The 22,686-nt window shown below is 27.7% G+C and overlaps 1 protein-coding gene across 1 annotated transcript in view; it reads right to left on the bottom strand.

Annotated features, from left to right (window-relative positions):
• Nucleotides 1-21,775, bottom strand: part of LOC107439870 (cyclic nucleotide-gated channel alpha-3-like) — a 315,434-nt gene extending 293,659 nt beyond the window's left edge. Inside the window, exon 1 of the mRNA XM_087157675.1 lies at nucleotides 19,631-21,775. Coding sequence (XP_087013801.1) covers nucleotides 19,631-20,906 — 1,276 coding nt within the window. The 5' untranslated portion in view covers nucleotides 20,907-21,775. The remainder of the gene's footprint in view (nucleotides 1-19,630) is intronic.
• Between the last annotated feature and the right edge of the window lie 911 nt (nucleotides 21,776-22,686).

Genomic DNA, 22,686 nt, shown 5'->3' with positions numbered 1-22,686 from the left:
ATCTGACTACCTTAATTTTTACAATAAGAATTTCCGTAAAATCATGTAATCACTCTAATTAAATAAATACTACTGTCAAAATTATGTTATATTTTAAGGTAAAATAGATTTTAGGATAAAACTAATTTGAAGCATGATAGACCTAAAAATCCGATGAATTTGATTCGGAATTTTGTTACAGTGTATATGAATATCACTGCAAAGTTTTAGTTGAATTTTGATTAAGGTACATTATGAAATAACATTTTAAAAAGTATCTATAAAATCTCAGAAAGTATAACAGCAGTTTTTGCATTCATTACTTTGAAAAAAACCGAATATTTTTTATTAAAAAGCAAATTTTTTTTTTCAAAATACGTTTTTATATTCTGAAAAAGAAATGTTTTCAAAATATCACGAGACATTTTCGTTCACTGTGTACTCAGTTAGAGGCGAATTTTAGAATGAATTTTTGTCCACACAATTTTCCAACAAAAGATAAAACTCACGTAAGTCCTCTTTACGTTTTTGTAATATATTATATTAAATTCTCATAAATACAGTATGACGCTTTCATAAGTGTGTGTGTTACATAATCTTTGAAATATTGTAGAAGATATTATATTTTTAACATAAATTTATAGCGTTTCTGAAATGCTGTTCTTAAAATATTTTATTTAAAATGATATAATTCTTTTCGGTATTATATCATTTATAATAATTTTCGGTACTTCGATTTTATTTCATAACTTACTTAGTATGTTATTTAAATACAATTTTAGTTCAGAGAATTCATAAGAATATAGTTTGAGTATCTTAATATGGAATATTTGTTTCTTTTTCCCTGGATTATTTAAGAGACTAGAATGTGTGTTAGTTTCTGACTTTTGAAGAAGAGTTAAATTTATGAAATGCTACGAAAAATTAGGATAAAGTAAGAAATTATTTAAATTTAACATTTGGAATTGTAACTATATAAATAACGTAATGGCTTAATGTAAATGGTTTATTCAAATTACATCACAAATTTGTAGTGCTTATAATTACTTAATAACAATGTTTAATACCAGCACTATGGGTGTCTTATATAAGCCCTTTTTATTGAGATTAATGTAAAAACAGCACTAATTTTTCGTGTTTATTTGCATCATTTTCTTTTTATCCAAAAGATAGAATAAACTCGTATCACTCTATCTTTTTCTCACTTTTGCCTGAATTCAATATTTTTGACATTATTAGTGAACGCTTAATATTATGCATTTCATTAGCCTAGATTGTTAAAATGCCTCGAAAATTTAATGATAAATAATTTTTTAGATTTTGAAAATTTGTTTGAATATACCATAATATGTTTCGAAGCATATTTGCTCTTGTATAAAACTTAAATGCTTTTGAAAAGTCTTCATGTGGTTAAAAAAATTTGAAGAAGCTTTAAGCGTAAAAACTTAATTGGTGATGGAAAATATTTTCATAACCAAACCAAGCAGAGAAAACTACTTTATATTTTAGAAATTCCCTCTATATATTTAGATTTGTTTAAAACATTTATGTGATTGGCATTTGAGCGCATTGCATTAAGTAATCGTTTCTGAAATTGTATGACAACATTCATATGTCTACAAATATATTGCATATTTATATACATATGAATGCTGCCAATAAATTAAATTACGTACGAGAGTTTTGATATTTAGTCATCAAAAAATCAGCAAATTAATGTTAAATGAGACGGATTTGTTCAATTGTAATACATTTTAGAATTACTATTTTTATTTTTTTATTATTATTAATTTTTTGTATTTTACAATTTTTGCATTCATTTTCTGAAGAAATATAATATATTTTAGAATGAATTTCATGAACAATTTTCAAACGAAAGAAAAAAAATTCGTATACGTAAAGAAGAGAATTCATCGAATACATAAAGTAAGGAACTTACTCTAAAAAAATATATTTTTCAAAAATTGAGTACAAAATACATTACAGTTGATCATGTACGATTAATTTAATATCAATTTGATCATTTTTAAGGCTAAATATCAATCAATTTTCTATTTCGTGACTTATTTCATTGCAGACATATAACTTTTTCATAATATAAAAAATGACGTAATATCGTCACGTTTTATGACTTTAAAGGTAAACATAAGCTAGTTAAATAAAATAATACTAGCATTAAAACATATTTACAAAATATTTTTTATAATAAACAGCAAATATTTAAAACCTCTAAATATGACTGTTTATACAACATTGAAAATTTAGAAAATAATAATTAAATAATAAATTGTCTTTATAATAAAAAAAAACTGAGTAAATTTTAAGAATTATTTCCCTGAAAAATATTTATATTTATGGTGATTATTCCCTCTTGGAAAATTTATTTAAATTGTAAATGCGACTACAAAATAATTAAAAGACTCATAAAATTCATTCAATTCCTAAAAAGAAACAAATTATTTTTTGAACTTCAAACTAATGGAAAGATTTTAAATGAAAATCGTGGTATATTTATATGCCTTCTGTTCCTTGTTTTCAAAGCAATTAATTACAAACAACCATTTAATTACGCACAGAATCGAAAAATTTTAATCTTACGCAATAAGGTTTTTTATTCGTACTTGACTTCAAAAGAATTATTATTCCCATTAAATTTCAAAAGTTTAATTCAAAACTTTGTGAACTATTCGATTCTAAAGAATTACTTCAAAATTAAAAACAAATTTTGCATTTCAAGCTTTTCGGAATTATAAGGAAAATTATTTGCTTATTTCTTTCACAATTACTTTTTTAACGTTTTAATAAAGTAAATGCTAAATTTATTCTATTGTTTAATCAATTACGAATGTAATTTCGGTAAGTTAAAGGTCTGTAAGGATAGAATGCTAAATTATATTTTGACTTTTAAATAAACCTTTACGTTTTATACTTGTAGAAGACTTATTATTGTTTAGGTGAGTTTTAAAAATGTCTGTAAACTTTAGGAAATTAATTGACATTTTTTGAAGATCTAGCTTTATCCTATTTTTGTGGTCAGTTTTTTCTTACCTCACAAGCTAACAGACATACCAAAATAATTGCAATTTATGGAAACAAAAGTAATTTCTTAACAAAAACTACCAAATTAGATATAATAAAAAATAAGACAGATGCGATTTCATATTTTTTCAAATATTTTAACATATTTTTACTGTAAAAAACCTGAAAAAAATGCTTCACTAAACATTTTATTCACTAAATAGCTCTAATGTTTAGTTATTTGTACGTTAATTTTTAGTTTTGATTTGATGAATTAACATATTTAGAGAATAAAATATTCAAATAAAAAAATAATTAAGAAATACAACACTAAAAAACTTTTGTTATCAAAATTTTGTTTCAATTTCATCTGTTTCAATAAATACTTTGTCAATTTTAAAATTATATACTCTTTAATAAATATATACTTAAATATTCGAATGAATATTAATATTTTTTTCAACGAAAATATTTTTAGAAAATATTGGTGACTAAAACTATCATCGTTGATTACAAAATTGACAAAAAGCTGGCAAAACAGAAAAGACAAAATTATAAAAAGACAATTAACAATTTTAGCACAAGTAAGAGTACCTTTTTTAAATATAATGCACTTCACATTCAAAAAAATCAAATCGAAACTCTTGTAAATGTTTTTCGATATTGTGCAATTGTATAAAATTACTAAATGTTAACTTTGTACGCGAAATTTGTACTTTGAAACCAATTATTTCCAGTTCTCCTTTTCTGTAATTTTATTATTTGGTCCGAATTTTTGTTTTTTATTGATCCTGGAAATATGAATGAAAATTATTTTACAGTGCTCAAAAAATCCCAGACAAACCAGAATAAATTTTAGTCTAATGATCGGATCTTTATGTTCTAGAACTCAATCTTCATGGGGTCAGGGGTGATCTCAAATATGCTGGTTAATTAGTGCAGATAACATCGTAAGTTACGAAATTAGACACAAAGACTTACCATCTCTGATTAAACATACCTTTTCGAAAAGAATTCAGATTTCTGACTCCCAAAATTTAGGGGTACCGCAATCTGGAAAATATAGCCTCCATAGTTTGATCAGTAGAGCGATCCTAAGTTTAGACCCCTTAATGTTAATTTTACATTTTGAGTATTTCGTCATATCTCAAGAACTTCTCAGACGAATTGAAAAATTTTACACAGAATTATAAAATCCGTTTATCCAACGGTAATCCCACGAAAAAAAATGAATTTTTGTAAATACTTAATATTTTATTTAATAGTAAAAGCATTTTTGAATCGTAAGGTGTAATTTTTTTTTACATCATTGTAAAGTATTTAATTTTTCATAGCAAAATTCAAAATTCCAATGAAATCGGTATAATAGTTCCTAGGATATCGAATTTTAACGATACACCTTTTTCATAATTCGATTTCTTTATTTATTCTGAATTTTCCAATATAGAAAAGAAATCTTTTATGTTTGAAAGCGTAATAGGCAATAAAATAACCAATAACGTCCACTTCTTTACTATTGAGAGGAAACTCGATCACTTTTCAAGTCAAGTCTAATAGAAGTCGAACCTAAACCCATGATTCATTTACAACATCAAAAATTTAGATTTAAAGAACACGATAGATATGTCAGTTATCAACAATACGAGAAATTATCAACAACTGCACAGTGGACATAATTCAATTTCGACAAGGCGAAAACTATTTTCATTCCAGTCAAGCCAGTTCTTCTTGATGCCTTGAAATTTTGTTTTCTTCATATGAATGCTGATTCCCTTGTTAACGTTATTAGCTCCTCCCCACCTCTATATAGCGCAAGAAAATGTATTTCATACCTTGATTTGTCCCTATCAGCCACTATAATTTTTCTTGTTCTGCTTTTTTCATGTTTGTTTTTATTCTTTCTAGGGTACTGTGGTTTTTTTGTTTTGTTCGTCGCCTTTATTTTCTATTTTTCCTTAGCAACTTTGCGTTTTATATTTCAAATCACTTTTGCTTCTTTCCATTCACGTTTGCCAAGTCATGAAAATAGGCGAAAATATCTGAAACATGTCAACTGTTATTTCCAACCTGTATATTTTTGAAAAGAACGAAATTTTTTAAACAAGCAATATCTTGTTGCTTCATTTTCTTGGGATAATTTATTAAATTCATTCTAGCTTTTCGAAAATTCACAACAGCACTTTTATTTGCTCCCATAAAATAATTTATGATTAATTTTCTACAATCTCTATTAAGACTTGTAATAAGCATTTCTCATAAATAACATTGATTTAGTGCAAAACAAAGAACGTGAAATAAACACGATTAATTTTTTCAGCTTTTCAAGTTAAAATTCATTTAATATCACATTAAGTGCTAAGTTAATTATTAATGACTGAAACTGAACTTTCTGTTTAGGCTGCATCAGCCATCAGTAAATGATAGTTTTTTTTTTTTTTTTTTTATAAATGGCGGGCACTTGGGGATTGTCCCATTGGCCACAGGAATGCCAGAACTGATACTCTTTTCTTGTTACCCAGTGGGCACCTGAGGTCTAAGTCACGGCGATGGAGCATCGGAGCCCACGTCACACAATCACAAACCCGTTTATAGGGCGGGTCACATTTACACGTTCACACAAAGGAGAAGAGACATAGAACACACAGAGAGAGAAAAAAGCATCCATGCCCTGAGCAGGATTCAAACCCGCGGCCAATGGCTCCGCAGTCAGACACGCTAATCACTCGGCGACCTGGTCGGCCAGTGAATGATAGTAAAAATATATAATCGGTGAATGATATGAAGCTAAATCATTTACATTGTCTTAATTATTTATTGAAAATTTCGTCAACGGGTGGAACTGTTCAATGAGAAAAACTATAAACAATGTGTTCCGCTGCATGTCAGACTTTTTCAATTGAACTATTTGCCCAGATGTCTATTAATTCTTTTCTGAGACTATGTCACCTTGTTGCTGCCAATAATGTTTATTTTGAAAAAAATTTTATTGCAGTTTTTTTCAGTTAGAATAAAAATTTCTTAGCAAACTTAGTTGCTAATTTTGAAAAATTGATCAAATAAAAGTACAAGTTTTCTGAACAGAAGGAAGGACATCATACATTTCTATCTATGTCCATTTTCTTTGGTTGATTTATAACTTTGCAATCGTTTTCGGATCCAGGGATCAAAGCATTATATTTTCAAATTTTGCATTCCTAAACATTATTGATTGCACAAAAGTTAGTACCTTATTATATTCTAATATATTTCTAGCACATATGTCATGGGTAGAAGATTATAGCGAATTTTGACGTACGAAATGTTTCATTTTGCTAGCATCGTTTATTTGTTATTTAGTTCTCTGAGTAATTTTTAAACAGACAAAATAAAAGAAAATTAATGAATGAGCAAATCAGTGATTTGGCAACCACCTTCGAATAAATAAAAATGTTTATAAGCAATTAGAACACATTATACAGAACAAAAAGTAGATCAAAACTATCAGATTATGGTTAAGCAAAAGTTATGTCTCTATGAGAGCACCAAAAAGCTCAGTTATATTTAGCGAAAATCTTTGGTAAAAAATTTTATAAAGTTATCAACAAAATATCATTTGCGATAAAAATTTGTAAATGTGGCGAACTTTGGTAAATTTATCCTGATGCCTTAAAGCATAGAATAAAAACCATATATTCGGTTCAATTTACTTTTCAATTTTTTTTAATTAATGTGCGGTAATAAGAACTATAATTTTTTAATTCAGAATTCCCGGTAAGATATTACCATATGAATGGAAAAAAAATACCAAGTGAGTGGATTAAATACCGGATATTTCATATTTTATTACCAGAATCATGTTTTTTTTAAACCATAGAGTTCATTACCACTGATACGATAATTTTACCAAACTTCATCATCCTATGAACAATAATGTATCTTATTTTACAGCAAGATAGTCAAAGAGCACGTCCTAGGATAGAACTAAAACTTACATAAAAAAATACTCATAACATAGTTTCAATTTCAAAATCATAAATTTTTGCTTTTATTGTTTTAACTTTTCTTTAAAAAATATCTTAATAAGAGTTAAACTGTAGAACAAATATTTCTTTATTTCCAATGTGTGTAATCTAATAAGGTTGGAGGGTCTTTCCAAAATACCAAACTTAAACTTATTCAAAACTTAACTTTTCTTTAAAAAAAACTTTGATAACAGTTTAAATATAAAACTTTTTTTTAATTAACGAAATATGTAATCTAATAAGACTGGAAGATTTATTCAGTAAACCAAACTTGCTCAATGTCATACAAAATATACTTGACTTGATATAAAGATGCTTGAATTCTTTTATTTGAATGCTTAATAAGCATATCAAAATCGAAAAAGTAAATCGAAATATAAAGTAAATGTATAAAGTAAATGAAGTACTTGAAATAAAAAGATATAAAGTAAATCGAAAATTATTGAGAATATTCATGGCTGTTAAGACTATTCTCTACGCACATAATAGTTTTACAATAATCGTAAACAAGAATCTCTTTTTTAAAAGCTTTCCTTTTAAAAGAAATCTATTGTTTTAGTGTAGCGAAAGAGACTTTCTTTTTCATCTTCATTTTTGCGAAAAGAATGCCATTCAATAAAACGTAATTAAATTTACTGAAATTGAGTTATTTTTTTAAAAAAAATATTCTTTCTCGCTTGGTTTTGAACTATTTTAGGAATTAAATTTTTGTTTTTACTTCCATTTAGTTTTTCTCCTTTATAACGATGTATTAGAAGGGAGAAAAAATTAAATATGTTGTGGATTCAGATTAATTGATTTACGATTACGCAGAATATATTATTAATTATTTATACTGTCAGATATGCATCTTAAAATATGTTACAATTCCTAATATTTGGAGAAACGTACGGAGAGCAAAATAAAAAAATTTACCACCCTGAGTAACTTTTGATCTAATGATCGGATCTGCATGTCTAAAACTCAATTTATCAAGAAAGTGATCTAAAAATATGCTAATTAATTAGCTCAGACGATATTTTAAGTTACGAAATCAGACACAAGGGCGCGCTTTCTCTGAATAAATATATCTTTTATATGATCCCAAAACTTTAAGAAATAGCCGCTAGCTGGGAAATATGATCCCAATAGTTTGGTCAGGAGAGCCGCATGTGTTTACTTTGTGTGTATTTCACCATATCACGAAAACTTTTCAAGGACAATCATAAAATTCTTTTTCCCAAAGACAATTCAATGTAAACAATATTTTTTAATAATCATTTATTATTTTTATTAATTTATTTAATAATAGAAAAAAAATTTAATTGCAAGGCATACAAATTCTTACACCATTTTAAATAGTAGGTAATATTACTAGGAAATGTATAAAATATGAATTGTACGAAATGAAATTTTAAGGAAATTGTATATTTAAAAATCCATTTCGCAGGAATTATTCCGGTGATTTCCTTCAAATTTTGTATTTCGACTTATAAAATTGTATTCTTTGAAATAATGTAAAAATTTGCATACCTTATGATTTAAAATTATTATTAAAAATTATAAATAATCACCACGAATTATTAAAAATTATTTTTTGCATGAATTATCTTTGGATAAACAAATTTTTAACTGTTTGCTAATTTTTTTAGATTTGTCTAAAAATGCCTTGGTATATGGCGAACTACGTAAAAAGTAAAATTAACATAGAGGAGTTTAAAGTTTCAACCGTTCTCCTGAGCAAACTATTAAGACTATACTTTTTGCATTTTGAGACACCCTATATTTTAATATATACACCCTATATTTTGAGATTCAGAAATCCAAACCGTCAAAAAAAGTATATTTATTCAGAGAAATGGCGTTTTTGTTTCTGATTTCTACGCTTAAAATATAGTCTGAACTGAATAATTAGCATATTTGAGGTTACACCATCGAACCATTATGATTAAGTCCTAATGCCTAAAACTCTAATGCGCAACGTATAAAGATTTAGTATAGATAAAAGCATGCATGATTTGAAAAAGAACTCGTTTTTTCTTTGCCCCAAATAAAGTACACGACACAGTATTTTTTCCAGGTTAAAATATACTCTTTAGTAGAATATTCGTTAATAATGGCAAACACTATAAACTTGGGAATTTAAGAATATTTGAAATAACTCATATGGAATAAACATGTAATCTTAATGATGATGGGACCAATCTGTCTCTTAAAAATATGTAAATTAAAAAATTAAAAAAATTTATATAAATTTATAAGAAAGTGTAGAATAGTAAGTAAAGAAAGTAAGAATGGTTTTAATATTAACAAAAAGAACATTTACCTTTTCATTTTTAATTCATTCAAAATTCTTTTTTTTAACTTAAATCCTTATTTCAATCCTGTTTTCTTTATTTTTTCTGTTAATATGTAATATTTTTATTAGTTTCAAAACTTTTTTGAAATGGTTCGTCTGTGATATTCATATAATTTAATGCAAAAAAATTTTCTCGAAAAAAATTTTATTATTATTTTTTTCCTACTAAATTTCACAACATGCTTCAAATTTGTTCCATACATAAAAATACAAAGTATAAACATTTACACATTTTCTCATTCATTTTTATGTATTTTTTTATATATTTTGAAAATGATAATACATTCCGTATTTACAATATATCCGATATATTACTAATGTCTTATATAGGAATATACATAAATTTATTATGATATACTTTCCAATATATTGCATAATATAAATATATTGCATAATAATGCTATAAATTAATATGAAAGAGTCTAAAGATCCTAAGCATTGGAATATATTTTTCCTTATCAACAAATTTAATTAAAAGTTAGAATAAATTACCGCTTTTTAAAATAAACATTAAATTTATTTTTTAATGTAGAGCTAGTTAAAAAAAGTATAAAGTTAACTTTAAAAATAATTTCCATAGCTTGTGAAGGAAAAAACTCATAAAGTAAGAAAATAAAATTATTGCTTGAAATAAAATCTAATCTAAATGGGCACGAGAACTCATTGAGAGAAAGAATAATATTCTTAAGAGGATTATGAAATAGTTTTTTTCATATAAAGTTTCATACTTTGTTCGAGAAAGATAAGAACAGAGAACAACAATAACGTTATCTTTGAAATGAAAAAAGTTCGAAAATGGAAAATATGTTTTTTGTAAAAGAAAAATCACGTAAAAACCATTAAAATGTTTAAAAATGTCGTATTAAACGAGAATAAAAAACTAGCATCCTAAACTCAGATTAGTGAATAGTAGATAATATTTATTAAAAAAATTAAATTAAATAATCATATCGTACTAACGATAAGTTACCCTTGAGTAAAAAAGTAATATTTTTTAAAAAATGTACGAAATCTAATCTCTCATTAGTAAGTATAATAAATATATAATTTTGTATTTATAATAGATTAGAATTGAAGTAAAGAATTTTTTTCTTGATTCTATTGACATGAAAAAATGTTCTAGATGATAAAACATGAACATTTCCTCATTCAAAAAATATTTATAGCAAATGAAAAAAGAATTCCCAAAAGCGAAAAAGGAAAAATAAATTTCTATTAACATTTTCAACAATGATTGGAAATATTTATTTAGTTCAAAACTTTAATAAATAAACCAATGGCAATTATAAATAAAGTAAAACTTAATTTTATTTCAAGTTTTTCCCGGCTTTTTTAATGTTACGAAGAAATACTATTCGTCTAAATTTCTGCTGAATATACTAAATACTTTTTGATGTTCAATTGTCTTTTAATGTGCCATTAAAAATAAAAAAAATAAAAAAATTAAAAAATACTAAATCCTGATAATACCTAAATGCTCATAATACTAAATCAGGAAAGGAACAATTCTCGTACACATAATTTTAGAATGTGAATATATTTTAAAATGTCATACTTATATTTACTTTTCATACTTGATTGTGCAGCAGTCATTTTTTTTCAGTTACACGTGTGTAATTTTTTACCGTATCAGTAATTACTGCGTGATAATCTTTTTAGTAACCTTTCGTTAAATTATTATTTCTCTAATGATATGTAACTAATACAGTGTTATCCTACGCCTTTTCAAACCAATAATACCTTTGTTTCTTTTATTTAAAACAATTTTATTGTCTATAAACTGTGTCTTAAATAATTTTTTGGTCACTACAAGTGGCGAGTGGTGGAAAATCTTAGCGGACAAGGTCACTTTTTAAAGTGCGCGAAACATGAGCGTATTTCATTTGGCGAGAATTCCAAACTAGCTTATCATTCAGATTCTTTAGTTTACTAAGATAAAAGCTCATTAAATAAGTTAGATTCTATATTCATTTCTTTTCTACGATATTCCAAATAAGGGATTCTCTTCGTATCTTGAGCTTCGACCGTTTATGCTTTATTTCCCTAAAATCACTGGACTAAACTCAACCGGCTCACTTTGCATTCACCGACTTGCTGTGGTTAAATAATACGTAACATTAATTGCTCTATAATGTTGTACATTTGGTGGTGCCGGTGATGATTCGGTTCCGCATGTCATGTATCATACTTGTTGATTGTTTATGAGTAAACGCTCTGAACGTAGAGGAGCGGGAGGGGATTTTAATTTATGCTCCAAAAAAAAACTAAAATCTAATAAGATGCTTTTAATTATTTCGAGAATTCTAACTCAAATGTATTCTTATTGAATGGCAACGGGCATATAGAGCGAACAGAAAAAGAAAAACGCTACAGCGCTTGGCAAAGAAAAAACACGTAATAAGAATTGGAAATGCATCGGAATATTTAGATCAAGAAGTTTTGTGTCCTTTAGATTTTTGAAAATGGTACCATACACATTAAAATACTTAACTACATCATATTGTTAACTATACATTAAGCACGTTTTTTATTTTCCAAAAAAAATTAGCATCGAAACTTACTAAAAATAGCCCACTTCGAGCCATAAATTAAGAAACTTATTGAATTGACATTTGCTTTTAAATCCATCATTCATGTTCTAAATGATTACTTTCTCTTTCCACTTTAATAGCATTATTTTGGTTATCTTTAATCGTTAAAAGTGATCAAAATGTACCATTTTTAATAATGCAAACACTGAGCGAAATTGAGCCACATTCATTCAATTTGCTATCTTTCAAGATAGAAATAACAGTTCAAATTAACAAAAATTATGTTTATTTATTTATCAGGATACGTAGCAGCAGATATTCATCAAAAAATTTTAATATAACCCACGAGAAATTTCAAGTTTGCTGAAAGAAAAAAACCGTTAAAAACTGATGTCTTTGTGTTTTAACTAGTATCTAGAATTTCCACAATTCTCAAAGATCTGTTCTTAAAAAATATATAGATAATAAAAGAATAAAACGCTATGAGAATGTTCTGAAATTGTTTCGAAACATCACTTTTATTTCTTTAAGCAAAAAGGTTTTAATTAAAATATAAGTAGCAAATTAAAATAATTTTTCATTTTGATTCCGGTAGTTAAGTTTTTCGTAGTTATATTAAAAAACCAATTTTGTATGAAAATCCATATTTCAACTATCTAATTTTTAACCTTTCACAAATACTAGTTATTATCTCGGAATTTTTCGTAACCATAAAGCTCTGAAGTATGTTATTCATAAGCTTCAAAATATGCAATTTATTTCCTGTCTCGTTCCATTGCTGAATAACACCAACAATATCCTATTTGTCTCCTTTCAGAAAAAAAATATGAAAGAAGCCCCCTCCCCCTCAAAGTAAAAAGAATCGATAAACTAATTACAGTGAAGATCTGACAGATTTTTCAGAAACCTCAGATGAAAATCAATGGTCTTGAAATGGACCAAGAAAGACTGGAAAAAAAAGAAGGAATAAAGAATTTTTCTCTCCTGGTGATGTCTGAGGCTAGGAAATAGAATATAAGAATTTGGAACGGAAAATATATTCCTCTTTCATTCTAAAATTCATTGTTATTAATAGTACCATGGAGCGAATTTCCTCTCCGCTTCGAATAAATCCACGAATCCCATTTTAGTAAATCACGCGCGACTTATTAAATTTCACCCTCCGGTGAAAGATGGATTTAAAACATCCCTTTCGATTCCTATTCAGGAATTATTTCGATTGTCATGGTATTAAATTAAGTCGATCACTGGAAATCGAAAAGAGTACATTTTAGAAGAATATTTGACGCGAAACTGACATTTTGTCTCAATTTATTTTACCAATAAAGTTTGCAGGTTATTTAAATACAAAGTAAATAATGCCTAATTTCCTTCGATTGAAATTGTCATTGTGTACAGAAATTATGAACTAAATATACGTTTTTCTTTTGTTTGTTTTTTAAAAATTATGTTCTGAATATATATTCTTTAGGTTGTCTTTTGATCCCCATTTTTTTATCACTATCAATTAAGAAACTCCAGTACTTCGCATTTAACCTTGCTTTTTTAAGCCTTTATCTTGTATTTAGTCTTTTTATAATACCAATCTCATATACAGGGGGTCTCAGTTAAACGTTTCAGAACTCCTAAGAGGGGTAGGGGCATCCTGACGACTCGAAATCATATAGCAATGCGGGGTCGGAAATGCCTTCCTGAAGCTGTGATGTACACAGAAGCACCATAAAGAAAAGAGACCCGTAAGTGAAAAATCGTTTTAATAATACATTGAAAAAATTATATGGCCTCCTCGGTCACCGGACCTATCATGTCTTGATTTTTATTTCTGGGGTCATATGAAAACCCTTGTTGACAATGCTGAGGAGCTGGTAGCAAGAATCGCAGTAACTGCCAGCGTGATATGCCTGGAGTATTGCAGAATGTCCATGCGCCGGAGATGTGAGGTGTACATTGTAGCCGGTGGCAGAAACTTCGAGTACTTACTTTAACCCATGTACCATATAATTTTTTCAATGTATTATTAAAACGATTTTTCACTTACGGTCTCCTTTCTTTATGGTGCTTCTGTGTACATCACCGCTTCAGGAAAGCATTTCCGACCCCGCATTGTTGTATGATTTCGAGTCGCCAGGATGCACCCTACCCCTCTTAGGAGTTCTGAAACGCTTAACTGAGACACCCTGTATATGCACTCCTTACCTCATATTTAAGCCCTTTGATTCTTTAAAACCATACAAATACATTCAGTTTCAACTCATGATCCTTTTCCTCAAATACAACTTAAACACTTTATATTCGGTCTTATATCTGTTCTCCTTATGCAATATTTAGCCTAATTTATTAATTCTAGTCTCAGATTTAGTCTTTCTTTGAATATATTACCCCCATGCCTGATATTATTTCTTAATTCATTAACATATATTTGACGTCTTTTTTGAACCTCTTGCATTATGAACTCAGATAAGAGCTTGCTTTTAAAAGTATTACCTCATATTTAGCTTTATCTGTGAACATTTTGCGTTTTATTCAACCATACAGTTTAAATTTTTATCTTGCATTTATCCTCATTCCTATATTTTGATTTTACGTCAGATTTTTTTTTTGTTTTCAAACAATTTCTCCTTATTTAAGACCTTCTTGTGGCACACTTTTACTGTTCGCAGAATGTTATCAAATATTTATTTAAAAAATAATAAAATAAAAGCAAGCCATATTATTTAAACTTATGTTAATTATTTAAATTTAGTTTTAAGTGAGATACAAAGTTCTTTGACAATGAATATATGTTCTGTTTACGTACAAGCGAAGTATTTTTTTCAAGTTAGTGCCCAAGAAAAGTTCTCAGATATCATAAGCGCAGTACCGAAGATATCATAAGCGCAGTACCGAAGATATCATAAGCGCAGTACAGCTGTAGAACCGAATCAAATATTGAGTTTAAACTTTACTTCAAACTTTAGTAAAGCAATGTTTACGGAGATGGCAATCGATACTCTAGTTTGTAGCAGAAAACATTTTCGCTTTAATGGTGGATTAATTCATTTTTTTATGGGTGTAATTATTGACTTGTCTAATCAACTCGTAAAATTGCGTTATTTTACATTTGTAAATTGAATTATTCATTCAATTTTAAAAGCTCTTATTTAATAAGGTGAGTAATTACCTATCAATTTTTAGAGCAGAATCGTATTATTCGAAACTCTTTTGTACAATATTGATAAAAGTTTTCCTTTCGAAACATCACTATCCATTGCTGCATTCAAAAGTATATTTGAAATAATATTTCCTTGAGGCAGAAGCTTTATTGATTAATACATTGAAGTAACTCTCTTCGCTTTGGCAAAGTTGCTTTAAAACTATGAAAATAAACTGTTGATTATGGCAAGTCAATTTTTTATCTCATGAGAAAATTACAAGTATTTTAAACAGCACTGTTAGTTTTTTTCCAAATGTAAAGTAAAAGTTATTTATCCAGCTATGCATTTATTTCTTCAGTTCATGAGTCAAACGGTAATTCGCACGTTGAATTCATTGTTTTTAAAAAGAGAAACAGTTAAGCAATTAAATGCAGCATATGCTTAAATAGCTAAGCAGCATGCAGCATATATTTAAATATATAACATTTCTAAAGGAACAAAAACAAAATATGTAATTTGAGAAAACTGTTTGTATTAACTATGGTGTTTAAATTTTTATGTATTTAAAGCAAAACTATTACACTTTAAATACAACCGCCTATAATTCAATGAAAACTTTAAAAATTGTAAACACAGGTTTTTTATTATTGTGTTTATACATACGAAATCGGAACTATGTCACTTTTTTCTAATCTAAAGTAACAATATTAAATAGAGTGAAAAACATAAGTACTAACAAGTAAAACCCTAATGCTAACATAATAATAACTTATAAAACATAAAATTTCAATTTTATCATTGAATGATTAGTTAATAAAAATAATTAACTAAACAACTTTAAAAATTTCAGAAATAAGGTGTGGGAAAAGACTAAACTGTATAGATTTAAAAACTAATTATATAACTTATATTTAAACTAATAAAATAAAGTATATTTAAGTATACAAAAATAAGATGCATAAAAAATATGCATATTTAAAAACTTCGATCCTTTTTTTATATTAATAATTTCTAATTTTGTATCCATAACTTCATTTCAAATATAATAACTGAAGAAAAATTGTCTAGTAAAAAAGCATGCAGATCGAATAAAAGTTTGTTATATTAATAGCAGTTTGACTCATGATAATTAAAAAAATCGCATCAGCAAAAATAAACAATTTTTGAAAAACTATTGAAATAAATTAAACGTTGTCTGAATTTCATTTTGTAATTCGATTCTTTTCTTCAAATTATTTAACAAGAACCTAAATATGTGCTATAACAGTAAGAAGAAAAAAAATATTTCCAATACTGCCAGAATATGGCAAATTTTACAGTGTTTTTGGCTATATGGGAACACCAAAAAGCTCGGTAATTTTAACCGAAGCACTTTTTATAACGATTTTGATAAAGTTAACAATTTAATACGGTTTTATGACCTGTGGTAAAATTTGGAAGATTTGGTACATTTATCATGATATAGTAATTCCATTTTAGAGCATGACATATAAACTATTTATTCGGTTTCATTATAAAAAGTATATGGCAAGTACTGGCCGGGATAGCTTGGTAGGCAAGGTGCTGTACTCACGTTTGTGAGAATGGGAGTTCGAATCCAGCCGGTACGGTCGAAGAATGTCGGTGTAGTAAATGGCGACTGCTGCACTTTAAATTTGTCGGGTCACAAAATCCTCCATGCTCCCTATAACGAATCAAACCTCTGGGGGTACTGAATTGGAGATGGATCGTTCTCTGGTTCAGGTCAAAATTCTGATCAGTGAACGAATGAATAGACCTATGAATGAGTCCGCCCTATAAACGGGTGTGACGTATGGGTGGGGTAGAAGTCGAAATATTGGTCATAGATGATGCCACTGAAAATCAAGGGCAATCACACCCCTCTTCCTTAATGGCAGACGACAACTACAACATATGATAAGTACTAAAGGTATCATGAAAAAAGTATTACTTTAAGTTATCATGATAAAATTGCGAAATTTTACCACATTTACTAAGTTTAATCACATATTATAAAACAATATTTTATGGATATTTTTGCCAAAATCGCAAAGCTCTTCTGTAAAAACTAACAAGCTTTTTGTTGTTTCCATAGAGGCAGAAACGTGATAAATTTTACCATATTCTGGTAGTTTTCAACAAGCTTTTTCTCAGTGAACATTTCTAAATGACAACACATATTAAAGTTCTGTTGGTGATGCAATTTTTTTTTCTTTTTAATCCTCATAAAAAATAGTCTTTTGCAATGCCAAGACAATGAAAAGGCTTAGTCTGTTTTAGCATAAGTCAGTTTTGAATATTTTAACAAATGCATGTGTAAGAACATTTTTTTATTTTATTATTCATTATGTCTTTCAAATATAAAAGGGAAGCTAATGATTTCACGACAGTTGCGGTACATTCACAGTTCATTTCACGCAGGATGAAACACATAACGTTACGAAGCGTCATTTTCTTGGAACATTTTCTAAAAATTAACATTTCTAACAATTAACATTATAAAAATTTAACATGTTCTGCCAATGAAAACACTAGAAAAGCATCGCAATATTGTAAAGAAAACTTTTTTAATTAATATATACTTTTTAAAAACTTTTTTCTGAATTAATATAAATAAAACAAGGAATATGCATACTAACTATCTGATTTATTGAGCAGTAGTTTTAGAGTAAATGTTTCTTTTGTATTTAAATTTATAGTGTTGAGATAAATCAACAAAAAAGAACCGGTAGTAAGGTCAATGAGAAGCACGAAAAGTTTTTATGAAAGCATTATAATGTTTTTGAAGTAGTTAGAAGAAGAATTGAAATTACTTTAAAATCCATAGATTTTAATCTTTATTGTGTAGTTAAGTTTGTAAAAGATTATTTTTAGTCCGAAAACGTGAAGTAAGTTTTTTAATGGTAGTAAACAGAAATATTTATTAAAGAAAGAGTAAAGATTTTTTTTAAAAAATCACGTTATTATTTTAAAAGAACTGCTAAAAGTATATCTAGATAATTTCCAAGTACGATATTTTGTGCTAAAGTAAAGGAATTAATATTAACAATGTTGAATTATTCTGGTTCAAAAATTTAAATTTTAATATGCATAGTGCATAGATTTTATTGTTATCCCTATCCTTTAAAACTTTTGTTAGCATACTTTGAAATAACTATGTGAAAAATAGAGTAAATAAAATCATAAGAGAAAACAGGTAGATTATATTTGTCATTTCTTTACCCCTTTAAGATAGTGGGGCTTCAAAAATGGATTCATGATTTAAGATTTATTAATATTTAATGCTGTTCTTAATTAATATTTGAAAAAATATTGAAAGTTAATTAAAGCATATATAAGAAAACATAAACGCTAAAATTTCAAATTCTGTTGGTAAAACAATTTTAAAAGTTTTTAATCCTGACTACAGCAAGACTAATTACTAATTAAGCATGATCAGAATAATTATGAATTATTCAATAAATGAAAATTAATTATTCAACAATATGATGTTTACGTTTTTCAAAACTTTTAAACATATTAAATTATTTAACTAATAATTTCGTCTGAAATACTTTCGTCAAAATAATAAACAACAGTTTTTTAGGCTATTTAGACGTCATTTTCAATTTATGTTTTAGTAAGTTTTTACTTAAATTTCAATAAAAAAAAACTTTACTGAAGAAACTTTTTTAAGTTTCATTAAAAAAAAATAATAGAAAACTTATTTAAGTTCACTTATTTGTAAGCAATAATGCTTTCGAATTTTAAAAACTGAGCAAACATATTTTATTGTATTTTATATTGCTATAGATACATGTTTTATTATTATTTTCTTTAATATTCATGTATCGAATACAATTAAATTATTTTAAAGATCTAAAATATCACTTAATTTGATAAAAACATAAGCAAATTTCAACTGTCACTAAAAAAGTATTTACTCAAATTCATACGGTTAAAGAATTTTTTTAATATATAATATTATCTATAAATAAATCTGCTTAATAAAATTAAAAAATTTACTTACAAAAAAAATTTTACATTTTATTTATAAAAAGTGTCCTTTTTTCTAAAATTGCAATCATTGTCTCCAATTTTGCAAATAATTTAAAACTTTCTGAAAAAATTAATGAAGGTGCACGGATTTTAGTGATACAAATTGTCAAAGAGAATTTAAAAAATTAAAATAAAATATGCTTTTAATAAATAATTTTAACCACAATCAATTAAAAAAAATTCAGCAAATTTTACAATACAAATTAACATTTCAATACATTCAGTTATTAAAAGTCTTTTTTTCACCACATTTCTTTTCCAAAGTTGCGAATCATTATTTAGTTTCAATTGAAGTTGCAAGTCCTATTTTTACTGATCTTAAAAAGAAATATTGATATGTTCAAAGAAATCAGCTGTAAAATAACTTCAGACATTAAATTTACACCCAAATTTAAATTTATTCAATCTATTTTTTAATTAATGGAAGTTCAAGTAAAATTGCTTACAATTGATCTATGGCGATTGTTTTATTCATTTTTATGATATGATTTATTTTCTTTGTTTATTAACACTTCATGATCCAAAGAATTCTTTGAAAAATAAAAGATCTTAGAAATAAGACTTAAAATAATTACGATGTAAACACCTTACCTTGAAATTCCTTCCTTGGCAAGCTGATGTTAGTCACTATGTTTGCTACATGTCCAAGCACCGTAGCAAACAAGAATAAGCCACATAAAAGTTGAATCAACAAGAAAATATACTCGCCACGTGTGCGCGGATGTGGCAGACCACCGATATGGGCCAAACAGAGTGTACTCCAGTAGAATCCATGCAAGTACTCTATAAGTACATCATCACTTGTTTCCACTTTGGGAAACCAATCTTTAGATCCAAAACCACCATTTTTCGAAATAATATGGAAGAGGCAAGCGTTCCAATGAAATATCACGAGCACGTAGTGAGTCAAAGAAATCGCGCGGAAAACGTTCGGGAAGTTCGTGTGGCGTTCTGTCCGATCCAAACAGGCCCAGAACCTGTAGATCTTCACCAGTCTAAAGCTTCTCAGTATGGAATTGAAACCGATGGACAGGTAAAGGAAATCGAATGGTAAAAGACACATGCAATCAATGTATACCATGGTGGAGTTCATGTAGTGCTGCCGCAGCTTGATGGAATCAGTCTGCAAGACACCTTCCTCCAGGTATCCTGTTCTAAAATGCACGGCTATGTCCAGAATGTAAATAAAATCTGCTAAGTAATCGAGAGTAAACCAGGCTGGAAGTGTTTCCATCGTGATTTCTTGGAAGGCAAATCTATATATAATCACCCAAAAGTTGTAAAGGAACGCTAAGCTGACGACCACAGACCAGTAGTAGCACAATCGACCCGATGGGTCGAATACAAACGTCCACTTGCACTTCGGCCTGTCACTGCTCGAGGTGCTCGTCTCCCATTTCTCGAGATCTTTCTTGATCTCTTTCCGTCTAAGTTCTCTAGTTTTTTTCGGAATCTCTATTTCCGATTCTATGTGAGCTTTGTTGATGAAAGCATAAGGCTCAGAGGGTGTCACCCTCTTTGTTACAGTATCTATGAGGGACTGTCTGGATTCTGAAGCTTTTTCGTTAGATCCGGAAGGAGTTGAAGGTCCGGCGGCGTAAACAGCCATCGGCATAGTTCGTCTCTCGTTGCTGATTATGCCGGACATCTCCCCACCGCTGGATGTGATGATCCCTGGAACAACACGTGGACCATTTGCGGTGATGCATCCTGTTGCCCCGTATTTTACGTTTTCCGGAGCAGCACTGTTGATAACAGTTACATCGTCAAGATCGTCATCGGTTGTCGCTCCCTTCGCGCATTTAGAATATTTCACTATTCTCGTGCTTTCGCGAAAGGCTGATATTTTACGCATTCCACCCTGCATACCATCTGATCAGTCATGAAACGTAATTCACAATTTTTACATAGTCTTATTTGAGAAAAAAATTATCACTTTGACTGAGCTGATAAGTTCATGATCTATAAAAGCAATTCAATATATTGTTTCATATTTTTTATATTACAGAATTCGTAGTTATTTAAAGTTTTTAAATGCTTTTAGTATGTCAACGAAAAGCAATGGATATCAAAATTTATTTCATATTTTCTTTTATAAATAAACACTTCCTTATAAAAGTTGTCAAAATTCTCAACTCTTTCGAGGAAATAATATTTCTTTTAGCTTAAGCAATCATGCAATTTTCTGTATATTCTAAATATTGTTGAATTTTTTTTTATTTTTTATTGTTAACAAAATTCATATTATATTCCTCAATACATTATTCATTTTAATAATGTGAAGAAAAAATTATAATGGTTGAATAATTTACAAAATTATAATAACTAAGAGCGTAAGGAAAACAAAATAAAACTAAATTTCATTTTTAAAAAAACTTTCAAACTCACAAAACCTATGGCATTCTATGAACGAAAACTTTTCAAATCGTCCTAGCTACATGAACGAAACTGAAAGTTATCCATTAAATCTTCAGAAACTTCTCCAAGAGTTGCTCTCGCCGAATCACATGGTTGTCCGATAGGAGAAAAGAACAATCTCCGCTATCTAAGAAGAGATTAAAACTTATCCATACAAACAGTATTCAATTATTAAAAGCTCTTGACAGTCTGTGTACTGATTTTGATAAGAAGAAAAAATATCTCAAACAAAAGATGCAACAATCACACCTGTTAGGGAACAGCACGATGCAATCTGAATGCTAACTTCACTGCCGGGCAATGTGGTTTTATCTACCCGACATCGAAGGAAAGCAGTCTTTTCGAAGAGAATGGGCAAATAGGCGCATGCGCTCTCGCAGGAGGGGAATAGAGGGGGATCGGAAGATAAGTCCATTAATAACGAAGGGAAGGAAAGGGATCCAATTTCGATTTATGAAAGGGGTTTTTTACATGGAACCCCAAAAAAATTTATAATTCAATCGAGCAGTTTAAGTGCAAAACAATTTTTTAAATTTTATAAGATGAACATAAGCCTGATTAATATTTGAAAGGAAAAAGATTTTTTAATATTCTAATGTTAAATGTTATTTTTTAAATATACAGGAAAGTATTTTTGAAAATAAAAAGAGCAATTAAAAAAAAAAACATGGATCAAATTTTGGAGCTGGAAAAAAATAAACATTTATATTAGTATTCACTTCTGGTAACTCTACCAAATATAACTTTCTAATAAAACAATTTTCTAACAAAACAATCTGAAAGTTAATAAAATTAATTGTGTAAATCTAAGAGTATATCTTGTATTGTGTATATTATTAAATCTGTATAAGTTAATTAATTAATTGCGCACATTATTCAAAATTTGATAATAATAAAAAAAATATGCATTTTTTAACATTAAGTTTAAAATAGACAAATACAGATAAGTAAGTGTCTTAAAAAACGTCTTGATATTATTTTTAAAATATAGACGAATTTCACTATTTTTATATTCTTTTGATCAGTAATTTTTGTTCATGCATGAAATATAATAATGAATCAGAAAAAAAATTTGAAAATCAAAGATCATTAAAAAAAATCCTTATTAAAATAGATTTTTTTTAAAATCTAGGCTTACAGATTTTTTTAAAATACCCCTGAGACACCGATGTCCCTACTATATATATATATATATATATATATATATATATATATATATATATATATAT

This window comes from Parasteatoda tepidariorum, chromosome 2 (genome assembly GCF_982258835.1).
Source record: "Parasteatoda tepidariorum strain Cologne lab strain chromosome 2, Ptep-v5.0, whole genome shotgun sequence".
NCBI classification, from domain to species: domain Eukaryota; kingdom Metazoa; phylum Arthropoda; class Arachnida; order Araneae; family Theridiidae; genus Parasteatoda; species Parasteatoda tepidariorum.
The sequence above is the reverse complement of the archived record's forward strand: the minus strand, read 5'-3'. Positions and strand labels throughout refer to the sequence as shown.